Source organism: Orbicella franksi, chromosome 7, assembly GCF_964199315.1.
Source record: "Orbicella franksi chromosome 7, jaOrbFran1.1, whole genome shotgun sequence".
Classification (NCBI taxonomy): Eukaryota; Metazoa; Cnidaria; class Anthozoa; order Scleractinia; family Merulinidae; genus Orbicella; species Orbicella franksi.
In genome coordinates, this window is record NC_138151.1 from 22,482,253 (window position 1) to 22,496,199 (window position 13,947).

Genomic DNA, 13,947 nt, shown 5'->3' on the forward strand with positions numbered 1-13,947 from the left:
CCGGGAAGATGACTCTTTCACTCAAGTGGCGAATGCGAAGGAGACTGTTGCCCTTGAGCGCAACAGAGTCTTAATGGTTAACTTCATAATCAGTGAAACTTCCTACAGCTAATAAAGGATTCGGACAAGATTTGTCTCACAAGATTAACTTATTATAGGTATCCTTGAGAAAACCAACCTCTGTCACATGGCCGTCTTTGTGTTACTATAGCAACAATCACCACCATCAGACTGCAAAAACAGATCACTCCTCCGATAATACCATCAATAACATCTTCTGATAATTGCTGCTGTTTTTGCGCCTCTGTTGTTCCTTGAAAATAAAATTCATGAGCGTCAAGTAGGCTCGCCCTGAAGGTCGTCTGCCTCTTATTAATCTACCTCTTTGAAGTAGTCCGGCAGTCTTAGTTTAACCTCATAATTACTTAAAAAAGAAATAAGTAAAAATAATCCGCCCGTCATCAAATTCCGAACATAGCTGAATTATATGAATCATAATTTATGCACCAGGTGACAAGGTGCACTTTGTATCAGGGCAAGCAGTAAAACCTGGAGTTACCTGCTTCGCTTTTCGTTTGAGCCTCTGTCTTTGTAAACGGACTGTAACCCACCACATTCCTAGCCGCAATTTGAACAATATACACCGTTCCACTCCTTAACTCGTTCACAACACACATCTGAGAGCTGCCTTTTGTTTGGAATCGCGTACAGTTCTTCCGCCAGTTCGACTCGTCTTTCTCCTTTACCCTCACAAGGTAATCCAGAACAGGACTTTCAGGATTAGAAATCGAAGCTTGCCAGTGAATTTCCATGTTATCAACCCCTGTTTCTATTCGAAGTATTTCTGGTGCTTTTGGTGCAACTATAAAATTAATTTAAGTCACAATAGACGTTAGCAGTTGCCTCGGAGTATTTGACCAGTCCTTTAATCGTTTAGATTGTCTGCCGTCTGTACTCAGGGTGTACTTTCCCTGTTCAACTTAGGCCTTTGTTTCTACTTCCCTCCTCCCGGGGGTACTCCCAGAAAAATGGGTGGGGGTGGACGGCCCGCTTTCTAAAACCGTTACCTTATTTAAGACCAAAATCTGCGACTTTCCCTACCCTATTTATGACCTGACCAAGAATTCGACACCCCATTTAAGACCTGACTTTTTAATCACTACCTTGTTGAGACCAACCTTATAATTAGTTCCCAAGCTAAAAACAATGTTAGTGGCTTTGGAACGGGGAACGGCCTCTGTTGATGGTCTTATCGATAATGATGAAAAAGTAGCCCCCTCCAAAAAACATACCACATTCAAAAGTAGAGTGCAAAACCCATACCCTGTTAGAGACCAAAATTGCCAAAATCGATACAATATTTCTGACCAAAACGGTTAAAGACTATACTCTTTGGGGCCGCACATACCCATATAGCCCATACAAGGCTGTATCCCGGGTGTTTTTACCAGTAAGATTATACTATTGAGCCGTTACAGTACAATTTTCTTAATGATTAGATTTTCGGCATAAAATTTGTTATATCTATTTAAAAATGCCTGGTAAAGGGGAAAATCTCATATGTTGGACATCAGATCTTTAAACTTTATTTCACAAAGTAGCACCATAACCAACAACAAGAAATGTTTACCACTTCTTCTACGTTCACTTAACATACCTGATAAAGTTTTCTTTTTCTAAATAGTAAAAGGGTAAAAACAAAAATATCTCTCTGGTCCTTTCTGCTTCAAAATTCCTCTGCATTCCAACATTGTATTGAACATTTCTCCCTCTGGTTAAAACGATAGCTTACCTATTTCCTCGATAGTAATGATCTGCTGTGTTGAACCGAGAAGATTCTTTGCTGTGCACACGTAATCACCAAAGTCATTTACATCTTTTGGGGTGATCTTAATTTCCCCAAAACCAGGTCGAGACTTGAGAGGAGAAATTGTGATGTCATTTCGAGTCCAGATGATATCTGGTCCTGGAACACCTTCTGCTTCGCACGCCATTTTCGTTTCGTGATTTATCCAAGACGTAATTTTGTTTCGGACGCCGTCTTTGATCTCAGGCTTAACTAAGAAATGAAAACAATATTAAAGCATTCGTTGTCAGGTTAATGGTTGACAAAAGTTGGTAAGCGCCATCTGTTAGCGGACAGCGCGGCTAGTTCATGTGGACTATGATTATAAATTGAAATACCTTTGAGGTTCGAAATCGTAAAACCTTAGCTCTTGGCAAGATAGCTTGTAACTAAAATCAAGTCAGTTATAAGATCAAGGGTTTCCGTACTCACAGTTTACCGTAATATGTACATAAACTGTCTTTGCACTCATCACACCATTGTCAGCAGTACACCCATATGCTCCTGCTTGGTCTCTACTCACATCGGATAAAAAGAGAGTTTCTCCAGCTCGAATATTGCTTGCTTGTAAGCCTTTCTGAAAAGTCCACGTGATATTCGGACGTGGATTTCCAGTTGAATTGCAGGATAGGATGACGTCATCAGTCTCATTGACAATCGTGTCACTGGAAATGTACTCTATGCAAGGTGGAACTGAAACATCGAGATATTAATACCCAAACTATTTTCAGATATTACAATCTACCATATTCTTATCCATTTTCGCGCGAATTCAAGTTTGTGAAAAGTCGGAAGATGCTTTTCGCAAGGATTTATTTTGTGCGATTCCATAACTAGATTTAATTTCGTGGTTTTGCCATTGCCTTAATCTCCCAATGGTAGACAGGCCAACGTCCCAAAGATGGGTTTTAAAGGTACATGTACTGCATGCTAAAGTATCCTCCAAATAAATAAACTAATCAGTCCAAATATGTCGTACTTACAGTTTATCGCAACTTGTACATTGGCTGTATTTGGGACCATGATTCCATTGGCTGCTGTACATTTATATGTTCCAGCTTGATTTCGTGTCACATTTGATAAGATGAGAGTTTCTCCAGTTCGAATAATCCTAGAATTAGAGCCATTCAGAAAAGTCCAGGTAATATTTGGACGAGGGTTTCCAGTTGAATTGCAGAATAACTTGACGTCATCAGCCTCGTTAGCTGAGGTATCATGGGAAATATACACTATTGATGGTGGATCTGAAAATGGAGAAGTTTCAATGAGAACTCATAAATCATTGAAAAAACCGCTCTGAATAAAGTCTGTCTAATAGACCGAATTTATTTTTTCTACACTATGTAGTCATAGCATTAGCGAGACTTGATGTTAAACAGGATCGTACAGTTACTTCCAAAATTGCCTGAGATGGACAATTTCGTGTATGTGCATGTAGTGTCTAGATCGAGGGATTACATTTCCTTCTGAGCGAGGACAGAAAAGTTTCAACGGTTTCGTTACCATTTCTTTAATAATACTCTTTCTGTAGAGCCTGTGCTTAACATCCTTACACTTCCAACTGTCAGCTCTAGTACATGAGATATGAGACATAGGGAATACTGGTTCAGCAGATTAAACACAGTACTGAATAAGTTTATTGTACTCCGCTACGGTCAGAACAGTTCTTTGCCGAAATCTAAAAACAAATTTTATGTCTTCCTCCAGACTAGAGTTGAGATTTTGTCAAAACCCTTTTCTCGCATCGGCGCCTAAACTTGGATAAACCTTTCTACATAGTATTTCAAGTATTTCTGAAACAATGCTTTAAAGTAGACTTGGCAGCATTTCTTTGAGAGAAATAATGTTTCGGGTCTCTTGCAGACAGTGGAAATTTACGGCCACCCTGTAGTTGCTGAGGAACACCCTGTTACTGACAAAAGTATTTTCATGCCTTCTGAGAAGCAAAAAAAAAATTAATGGAAAAAATATCTTTCCACAAAACAGGTGCGGCCATGGGTATTTTGACTTGACTAGGTCTCGCTAAAATACCAACCATGACTCTGCCAAACTCGCCTGAAATACCGCCAAGGCGTGACAAAAAAACACGAGTATGTAGACTAATCAAATAGTTCTAATAATGTGTACATGAATGCTCAAAATCGTTGTTTTATTTGTCCCATTGAAATGGTCCTAGCTCACTTACATTGCACAGTAATTCTTACTGAAGCGATGGATTTTCCAGCTCCGTTTTCTGCAGTGCACCAATAGAGGCCATCTTGTGCTCTACTGATATTTCTTAGTGGTAGTAAAGATCCCGGATCGAAGTTCTTATCCTGATCACCTGATATTGACCACGTGACATTAGGAGGTGGGGTACCTGTTGCGTTGCAGGAGAGTATCACATCATTACTCTCGTTCAGTGTTTGATTTCCTGAGATTGCCGTGATGCTGGGACGGACTAAAATAATATAACAATAAAAATTTAATTAATTGATTATTCAGGAACAAAACTAAACATACAGGCTGTTGTAAAACAGGCTTCTAAAGGTCATATCTTTGAAAGCCCAGTCTGTATTGTAGCCTCCCTGTAGATGCCAAAGTATGCTAATATTCTTTAACCTCACTCTGACCGTTTAATGCAAACGGAAAAGGAAAGAATCGGTCAGGCTTTTTAGCGCCAACACGTTCCAACATTACGCGCGCAAAGACATTTATTACCAAGGAGCGCGAGGTCAATACGCAGACGTAAGCTATTTGTTTGTGCACGTCTTGGCTTTAAACTAGATTTTACTTCAGTCTCTACTTTGTGATTTGCCTCGAACCTGAACTCAAACAATGACGAGACAAAAAAGGTAACATAAGTTGCAACCCGAAAGCGTAAGAAATGACTTAAGGTTATAAGATACCTTTAAAGTGCACCTAACCCCAAAACTTTTTTTTCGCTAAAACAAATCTACTTGTCATTTGAAATAGTTCTGCGAAAAAATTTTTGGATTACGTTAAATCCTCGATTTTCTGTGCCCCGACGAAATCTCGAAAATAGCTCCCAAACACCGCCATTTTGTTTCACGACCGAGTTTGAGAAGAATGGGTCTAGCGGCTCTTGTGACGTCTACCCAGGAAGGTTGGATATCTCACGTCCTCTCATTTCCTTCAGGATGGTGCAATACACATTCGAAAAGTGCACAGAAACGCCTTCCAGAGGTGCTATCGGCTGTTGCAGCAATATTCCAGATTTAAAGAAAGATATACTGTACAATTAACTGACGATGATCGGCTAATGGTGCAACAAAGACGTAAACGATGGTTGATTTTGTCGAACCGAAACAAGCGAACTGAATCTGTGAGAACCACTGAAGAACTCTCACTGGAATTTGTTCCGCAGACTTTCGAACGCTATTTTCATAAATTTTCTGCTTAAAGCTAACCAGCAATTTGTAGAAATACTACCTACAACCTATATCTTCCAATCCCGCAGTATTTATAACATACAAAGTTGTGTGATCCGATCATGATCAAGAAGCGTTACACTGATATGTAAATAGATCGCAACTGTACGCCGCTAACCAACACTTATTTCTCTTTCGATTTAGATGAAAGTCGAAGATTAATCCTTTAGAATTACATGATAACAAAATTTTTAGACTCACAGAGTTTTTCGAAGGTTTGGAAATCAGCAGTGCGACAAAGATTCTGTGCAATAGCGTCGAAAATATGACCGCGTAACATTATGTGCGGACCGCTTAGGGAACACATCCTTTTCGCTTATCCGACGAATTTCGCTGCAAACTTTGAGAACAATTTAAATTGGTTATTTGGAGTTACGACTTAAAACGTGTGACAATGTGAAATCGGTAATTGTATGAAATGTTTCCTTCCGCCTTGCTTCCCGCAGCTTCAAAAATACAGGTCCAAACAATACGATTTTCAATCGATCGAAGCCAATGTTTTGGAGGTCATCAAGTCTCGAAAACTGCGACACGTACGTCGCTCTTATAAACATGAAGTATTCAACCGAAAGTAAAACACAAGCTGGATTTAACAGAACAATCACACCTTGATAAAATACATTCTCGCTAAGGGCAAATGTAAACGGGCTATAAACACGCGTGGGAATCTTATGTTTAGTTGACGAAATTACCATCCAAAGCAGTCCTTGAGTTTTCTTTCCTGCTTTTCGTTTGCCTGCTCCTCCACTTCGTATCTAGCTTTCCATTTCTAATATACAAGCAGCTCGTCCGCAAAGAAGTCTTCCCCTTCGTCGCTTCAAATATCGTAAATTGCTCTCAAAGCTCTAAGCAGTGAGTTCACAGTTGTCGAATTGTCGAACGTGCTCGATCGAAGTTTATTTCGGAGTCTTCCGAATCGAAACTTAACTCTGACTCCAGTGACGAAAAAGAAATGATTCTGAGACAAAACTTGGACGTTTTAGTCCCAAAATACATCGGAACGATTAGTTTTGTGTTCCATTTTCTCGAGCAAATACAGAGAGTTGACTGAGGCGCCATTGTGTTTGGTTCCTGGGTAGACGTCATCAGGTACCGCCGTCCCAGACTCCCTAAAACGCGGTTGTGAAACACTTCAAGCGCGACTTTGAAAGGGCATAGAAAATCGAGGATTCAACCAAATTCAAAAATTTCTTCGCCCAAATGCTTCAAATAAAGTCTAGATTCGTTTTAGCGAAAAAGAAATTTTGGGGTTAGGTGCACTTTAAGTAAGCTTTTGTACATTGTGACTTTACTTCCGCACTAAAATGCTCCACTTTTCCCACTATTTAAAATGTTCCATCTATCAGTCGGGAAGTCACGGCTTAAATGCTCAATGCTCGTTATACAACAGCTTATTGTATCAGCTAATTTTACTGATTAATTCAAAAAGGCATAAAATAATGGACAGAAAAAATACATCATTCATCTTGGCTCTGATGATGTTTCATCCTTATTTGCTTAATTTGGTTTTAAAATGCTTATCTAGTTTACCATAAATTAAAATGCTCCCGCCTGAGTAAAATTCTCGAAAATTTATACTGGAATCGTGTCGGGCCATGTTCAAAACTAATGCTTATAGTTCACGTTTTCCGGTTGGTCTTAGCTGTTATACGAGGCCGGGCTTATGCAGTCATACTGCAGCTGTAGCTGATCTAGCTACAACAACTATATGGCATAATTTAGTTTCCAAGGATACGATATGCAACAGCCCGCTGTTAACTACATTAAGTGTAAATCTACTGGCGTTCTATCACGAATGCCGTTCTCTTATTTGCTACGCTAGTCACTCTTTATTCTGTTCTAGTATAAATCTACTTGCGTTCTATCACGAATGCCGTTCTCTGATTGGCTACGCTACTCACTATCCATCCTGTGATAGATGGTGAGTAGTGTCTTTGTTAAGAAAATGACGGCCGCTTCCTGGCATTTTAGAAGTGTCTATGAAGAGGATTTAGTCGTTTTGAACGACTAGTAGATTTATACTAAAACAATTAGATTATGAGCTCTCAATTTCAATGCGTTATAGTTGACTCGGGCTGCGCCCTCGTCAACTATCACGCGATAGAAATCTCGAGCTCATAATCTAATTGTTTAGTAGAAAGTGAGTAGCCTAGGAATGTGCGCTTGTTAACAAAATGGTGGCTGGTCCTTTGCGCTTTCGAAGTTCCTGTGAAGAGAATTTAGATGAAATTTTGAACAACTAGAATACTTATACTAAAACAATTAGATTATTCGCTCCCGATTTTTATCGCGCGAGAGTGGACTCGGACTGCGCCCCTGTCAATTATCGCGTGCTCGAGCTCATAATCGTTAATTGTCAAATATGAATAATGCTCCAGATTCTTTAGTTGAACAGATAATTTTTTTTTTTTTTGTCAAGCTGTGTGACTGATCTCCCTGATATCGAGCATTCTAAAATAACTGAGATACTACGCGCGTTCTCATTGGTCGATAGGTGTGTTTGGATGAGAATATGTAAACACAGATGTGACGTTTCAGATTCGAGTGTAATCTTGAGAAATATTTTATAAAAGCAATTGAGCACTTTTCCGTGTTTACATAGCCTCACCTAAACACTTTGGAGGTTGTGAAAATTATCGAAAGTTATGCAAACCGTCGACCGCGTCTTGGGTCTGAATAAGTGTCTCGAATTCTCCCAACCCTTCTCATGCTTAGATGAGGTTATGTAGACACGGAAAAAGTGCTCTATTGCTTAATTGTAAACGGGTTACATTGAAGAAAGTATTTTCTCAGTCTACTTAGACGGATTTGTTGTGTAGATTAAAGGAGAGGACATAATTTTCCTGCTAATCAATTCTTCTCCTTCTGGACCAAGTTATTACTAAATAGGCCACTTTCGGTACATTAGCGGAGCTCCGGCGGCCCGAAGGGCCGCCAAGCGGAGCCTCATACCCATATAGGGAAGAAAAGGAAACCCATGAATTGATTTTCTCATGGTTATCATGGCTAGCGGTATTGCTCGTGGGCGCGTACGCACGACGACGACGACGACGACGACGACGGAGTCGCGCAAGATGGCGGCCATACTCCAGCTAATAGAGACCTTAAGCAAACACTGGAGGCGGCGAGGTGGACGCCAACCGGAAGTAAAATTTCCCGCTCTCGAGCTAATTAGCATAATCACATTGAGTGTTGCCCGCGTCTTCCAACAGTGGCGGCGGCGAGAAAGGTAGGTTTGGCCGCCTCGAGAGACGGTCGCTTTATTTTCCCATTTGTAGCGCCTAAAATACACAGAAACTCTTTTATAAAGTTAAAAAATGTTTTTTGACAAGTCTCTTTGTATTTTTTTTTTTGCAAATATTTGATATTTCGTTTGCTTTACAGCGAAAATCTCACTTCACATTGGAGGTGTGAGTGAAGAAGAAAGATTGCAAGCGAAGGAGAGAAAAGCAAAAGAAATGGGTGAGTTTCCAGGATTCACATTGTTCCGAGTGATGTTCACGTCTTGTAGACTTTAAAACTTTAGATTGCAAGTACTTGCTGGTACAAAATGCTATTTTATTCTTCCAATTTGTCTCTATAACTTTGGAATATTTCCGAAAGGTGAATCGTTAGACAGGACCTGTTTTTAATAAGCTTTTGTTTTCTCTCATCTAGCTCGATCATGGAGTGGACAGAAGCACATGATTTGATCCTAGCGAAAGAAGTCAGAACTTCAGAACCATGGATCTTCAAACCAAGGACTGTAGATCGAGGAAAAGTATGGAATGCCATCACGGATCGTCTGAATGACGAAACCTCCGTGAAGTTTCAGGTGAAACGGAAAAACGTACAGGAACATTTCAAACTACTACTGGACAAATTCAAGGCGAAACGAAAACATCACAGTCAGGCGAAACTGAGTGGAGTTGACATCGAAGATAGCGAGATGGATATTCTGATGGAAGAAATATCAGAAAAATGGGAGGAGGCAGAGGCCAGTGACCTTGGTTGCACTAGTAAAGAAAAGGCTGATTCAGTCTTCGTAAGGAAAGTAAAGATTTTTCGACGTGTGTAGATCCCTCAGCAACAGAAATTCATCCTCGTCTATGATGTCCTCAAAGCATGCAACAGCTAGAAGGTCTCGGACTTCTCGAAAAGTTGCCATTATGCTCGTAAAATTCACGAACAAAGTCAAATTGGACAACTGAAAACGAAAGCAAAACAGCCGTTGCTCGCCGCCGCTTCTACGAAAGCTTAATATTCTACTTTCGCGCCAAGAGGAGGCGGTCTCAACCCAACTCCCGCGCGGCCATCGCCGCCTCCACCTAACCGCCTCAAGTGTTTGCTTAAGAGCAGCTTCGCCTAAATATCAACTAGACTTGGAAATAGCGAAAAAATCGAATTTCTTCAAACTCGCCCAGAATGAAGCCCTACGGGCACTAGTTACAAATATATCGTTTTAAGTTCGATAAATCAAAAATTATTTTTTTTCCGCAATTTTTTCGTTTCGATGCCCCAAATCGGCCAAAATCCATCGAAAATGAGCGGCATATTCAGAGGCTCGTAAACTCAAAAGTAAAAATCTTCATTACAAACTGACTGCACGTCGTATTTGTACTTCCTTTTTTGTCTATTTAGAGCTAAATAGATCGTGATTTGATTAGAACTTAAATATTTGACGAATTTCCTAAATTAACGACCCAAGACAGCTTTACAAGAGGTCTACATTTAGCCTATTTTCAAATGCTAAAAAGGCGTTCTGGTACACGGCTTTTCCCAAAACGACTAGTTTGGTGTAAAAGAGCATTCTTTCTTCTTCAAATTAGTGAAATAAAATTTTTGGGTAAATAAAATCGTGAGCGCTGAGATAGCGAACTAAATGCAGCACTTCTTCCTGAAAACGTGACCTTTGACCCGAGCGTAACGAAACCGATTACTGCAAGAAAACCCGGAAGAAAAGCAAACGCTTCGTTATTTTGAAACAATTCCTAGTGATATCTCTCCGAAACCATGATTGCAAGAAACTATTTCCAGATATGAAATCTTACAGGGTCAAAAAAGAGCTAAAGGGCGCATTTTGACACAATAACTTTGTTTGCTGAAAATTGAAGTCAACGACCGTTAACGAATTCCAGTGAAATTTGCAAACTTGAAGTATGTTAGGCGATACTTACCTGAATATTTATATTAATAGAAGAGTCGTCTTCTTGGATTAACCTTCAAAAGAAGCAGGATCCAGATTTGAAAACCTCTAAAAGAAGAAATGTTTAATGTTCCGTGACCTGCCCGCTGCTATAAATTAGCTTAAATTCCATGCACATGCCGAACGCATGTTTGTCGTAAAACCAACTGAACTCCACTGACAGTTTCCATGGGCAACCCCAAAATAAACAATCCCCAAAAATGTAAAGTGAAATTGGCTGTCTTCATGAACAGTTAGAAGCTAGAGTCAAGTTCCATTACCTTTAAAAAGTGCTTGAATTTATTTGTTTGCGTCGACTTTGTCTACTACTCTCACGTTCGAATGCCGCGAATCGGTCACGCCAAAACAGTGCAGACCGTGCAGACTGCAGACACTTGTTTGGGCTTTTCATTGTGACTCCTTTTTTTGGGTCTAGTTACAAAATAGTGTTAAATATATCTGAAAGTTTGTCATTTATCCACAGGCTGCACAAGCGCAGTATTTGACTTTTGATTCAATAGACAAACGCGTACAAGACTTTGTATGGGAAACTTACTCAGTCTGCACGGTCTGCAGTGTTTTGGCGTGACCGATACTACGCAGTATTCGAACGTGACAGTAACTACTGAGTGAACAAAGTAGAATCAAGCACTTTTAAAAGGTAATGGAACTTGACTCTAGCTTCTAACTGTTCATGAAGACAGCCAATTTCACTTTACATTTTTGGGGATTGTTTATTTTGGGGTTGCCCATGGAAACTGTCAGTGGAGTTAAGTGAGTTTTACGACAAACATGCGGTCGGCATGTGCATGGAATTTAAGCTAATTTATAGCGGCGGGCAGGTCACGGAACATTAAACATTTCTTCTTTTAGAGGTTTTCAAATCTGGATCCTGCTTCTTTTGAAGGTTAATCCAAGAAGACGACTCTTCTATTGATATAAATATTCAGGTAAGTATCGCCTAACATACTTCAAGTTTGCAAATTTCACTGGAATTCGTTAACGGTCATTGACTTCAATTTTCAGCAAACAAAGTTATTGTGTCAAAATGCGCCCTTTAGCTCTTTTTTGACCCTGTAAGATTTCATATCTGGAAATAGTTTCTTGCAATCATGGTTTCGGAGAGATATCACTAGGAATTGTTTCAAAATAACGAAGCGTTTGCTTTTCTTCCGGGTTTTCTTGCAGTAATCGGTTTCGTTACGCTCGGGTCAAAGGTCACGTTTTCAGGAAGAAGTGCTGCATTTAGTTCGCTATCTCAGCGCTCGCGATTTTATTTACCCAAAAATTTTATTTCACTAATTTGAAGAAGAAAGAATGCTCTTTTACACCAAACTAGTCGTTTTGGGAAAAGCCGTGTACCAGAACGCCTTTTTAGCATTTGAAAATAGGCTAAATGTAGACCTCTTGTAAAGCTGTCTTGGGTCGTTAATTTAGGAAATTCGTCAAATATTTAAGTTCTAATCAAATCACGATCTATTTAGCTCTAAATAGACAAAAAAGGAAGTACAAATACGACGTGCAGTCAGTTTGTAATGAAGATTTTTACTTTTGAGTTTACGAGCCTCTGAATATGCCGCTCATTTTCGATGGATTTTGGCCGATTTGGGGCATCGAAACGAAAAAATTGCGGAAAAAAATAATTTTTGATTTATCGAACTTAAAACGATATTTTTGTAACTAGTGCCCGTAGGGCTTCATTCTGGGCGAGTTTGAAGAAATTCGATTTTTTCGCTATTTCCAAGTCTAGTTGATATTTAGGCGAAGCTGCTCTTAAGGTCTCTAATAGGTTGACAGAGACATGCACCCTCGGTTTGTAGCGGGAGAATGCCATTTTTCTTGGCGGGATTTTTAAGAAAAACGATAGCGGAGGTTGATCTAATATTTTTAAGACAGGGTTGCACTGAAGCAAAAAACAGAAAGCAAGAATTAACGGGCAAAGAAGTAGCGAAGAAGATCGCGAAAAAGACTGAGCAGGCCAGCGCTGGGGAAGGAGGCGAAACAGTACTGAGCAATGCCGTGAATTATAGCTAGTCAAGGGCTAGAGAAAGGAGGTGAAATAATACCGAACAATGCCGTGAACCAAAGCTAACGAGGGCTATAGAAAGGAGGCGAAAGTACCCGACAAATTGATCCAGAAGACTGCCGAACTCCCCATGGCCAAGTTCAAAATTCGCGCGAACGTGATGCTGTGCAGCCGTGCAAGAAAATTCAGAAGTCACCTGATTTGGTCAGGTGATGAACAAGGGAAATCAAACGTACCCGAGTGTTTTAGGGAAATTATAAAACAGTAAACGTAGCGGAAAGAAGTGGTTGATTCGTTGATCTATCGAAAATATAACTTCAGTTCAGTCTTCACAACTTTTGCTGCAAGTTTCTGCCTGGAAGATTTACACTGGCCTAACTGAATTGCCAACTTGCGGTAAGTGACTTTTGTTGTTGCGTTTACTATGAAAATTAACAAGTTGCCTCGGCGATATTAGCTTATTTTCAATTGGAATCCATTAAAAGTTTTCCTTATTTGAAGCCATGCTGTAAGAGATTTTAAAAATTGCATCGTTTTAATTTCGCTCGTCTCTAAACAATAACACGTGGGTCGCTTTGGAGGTTGCTGTAAGTTGTAAACAAATTAAGTTTTCTGTCGATTTTCGTCGTCAACTTAAGCTTATAACCTCACGTCTAAAAATAAGCTTAACCAAAACCGTATTTGTAAACACGGCCGGGCGAGTTTGAAGTTTTCTCTGAGTTAGTTAGCACTGCCGCTTCGTAGACTGCTAAAATTTCTTCTTCTGTTGTTGAAAACCTAGGAAAGTCTACAAACCATTTTAAGCCGAAGCGAACAAGATTTGCTAAATTTAATTTTGTTCCTATGTGAATATTTGCAGATTGTCATTACAAAATATGAAGATTTCCTCGTTTTGTTAGTTCAATTTATTCGGTTTGGCGAACTGCTTTTGTGAATTCCGAGGTTAATTTGGTTGAAGACTGGTAAAGCTACTGCCAATAAAATGACTGCAAAGCTAAATTAAGCCGTCGGCAAAAATACAGACTCTCAGTAATATTCAATTAAGCGTGAATAATTTTTAAACTTTAACACCGCAAGCTTAAACGAATTTTCTTTATCGTCTCTTTTATTCGGTCACCTTTCATTGAGAAGGGATTTGCTGTTGATACTCTACATGTAGCTCAGATTTAGTGATATGCATCTTGTGTTTATAATGTAGATTTCCTCGTTTTATTTTGTTGTCTGTCCAATTAGTTCGGTTTGGTGAAATGCTTATATAGTCCAAAATGTCGAGTAGACGATTATGCATGGCAATCCTGTCTGCAAATAAAGCTCTGCTTTGATTTTGATTGGCTATTTCATTTTATTTGTGCCATTGCTTTTGGTTGGGGGTACATGGACCCTATTTTCTTAATAAGAGGTTATTCCCCAATGCAGTATTTACACTTAATATGGAAATCTTCCTAAAAAGTGAGATGGTACTAATTAACTCGGTAAATTG

General features: G+C 39.5%; 2 protein-coding genes across 8 annotated transcripts in view; one reads left to right on the forward strand and one right to left on the reverse strand.

The window, feature by feature from the left end:
* The window catches only part of LOC145492316 (neural cell adhesion molecule 1-like), a 32,114-nt gene that overhangs the window by 3,081 nt on the left and 15,086 nt on the right, over nucleotides 1–13,947 (reverse strand). For both annotated transcript variants that reach the window (XM_081471743.1, XM_081471742.1), the window contains exons 3-8: nucleotides 4,032–4,286; nucleotides 2,830–3,090; nucleotides 2,279–2,539; nucleotides 1,793–2,059; nucleotides 560–862; nucleotides 179–313 (exon numbers count right to left, since the gene is read on the reverse strand). In XM_081471743.1, the coding sequence (XP_081327869.1) occupies nucleotides 179–313; nucleotides 560–862; nucleotides 1,793–2,059; nucleotides 2,279–2,539; nucleotides 2,830–3,090; nucleotides 4,032–4,286 (1,482 nt within the window). The remainder of the gene's footprint in view (nucleotides 1–178; nucleotides 314–559; nucleotides 863–1,792; nucleotides 2,060–2,278; nucleotides 2,540–2,829; nucleotides 3,091–4,031; nucleotides 4,287–13,947) is intronic.
* Nucleotides 4,308–13,947, forward strand: part of LOC145492513 (uncharacterized) — a 49,498-nt gene continuing 39,858 nt past the window's right edge. For 4 of the 6 annotated variants that reach the window (XM_081471978.1, XM_081471974.1, XM_081471977.1 and 1 more), the window contains exon 1: nucleotides 4,308–12,863. In XM_081471978.1, coding sequence (XP_081328104.1) covers nucleotides 8,942–9,334 — 393 coding nt within the window. In that variant the 5' untranslated portion in view covers nucleotides 4,308–8,941 and the 3' untranslated portion in view covers nucleotides 9,335–12,863. The remainder of the gene's footprint in view (nucleotides 12,864–13,947) is intronic. The other 2 variants (XM_081471975.1, XM_081471980.1) reach the window with 2 other exon arrangements.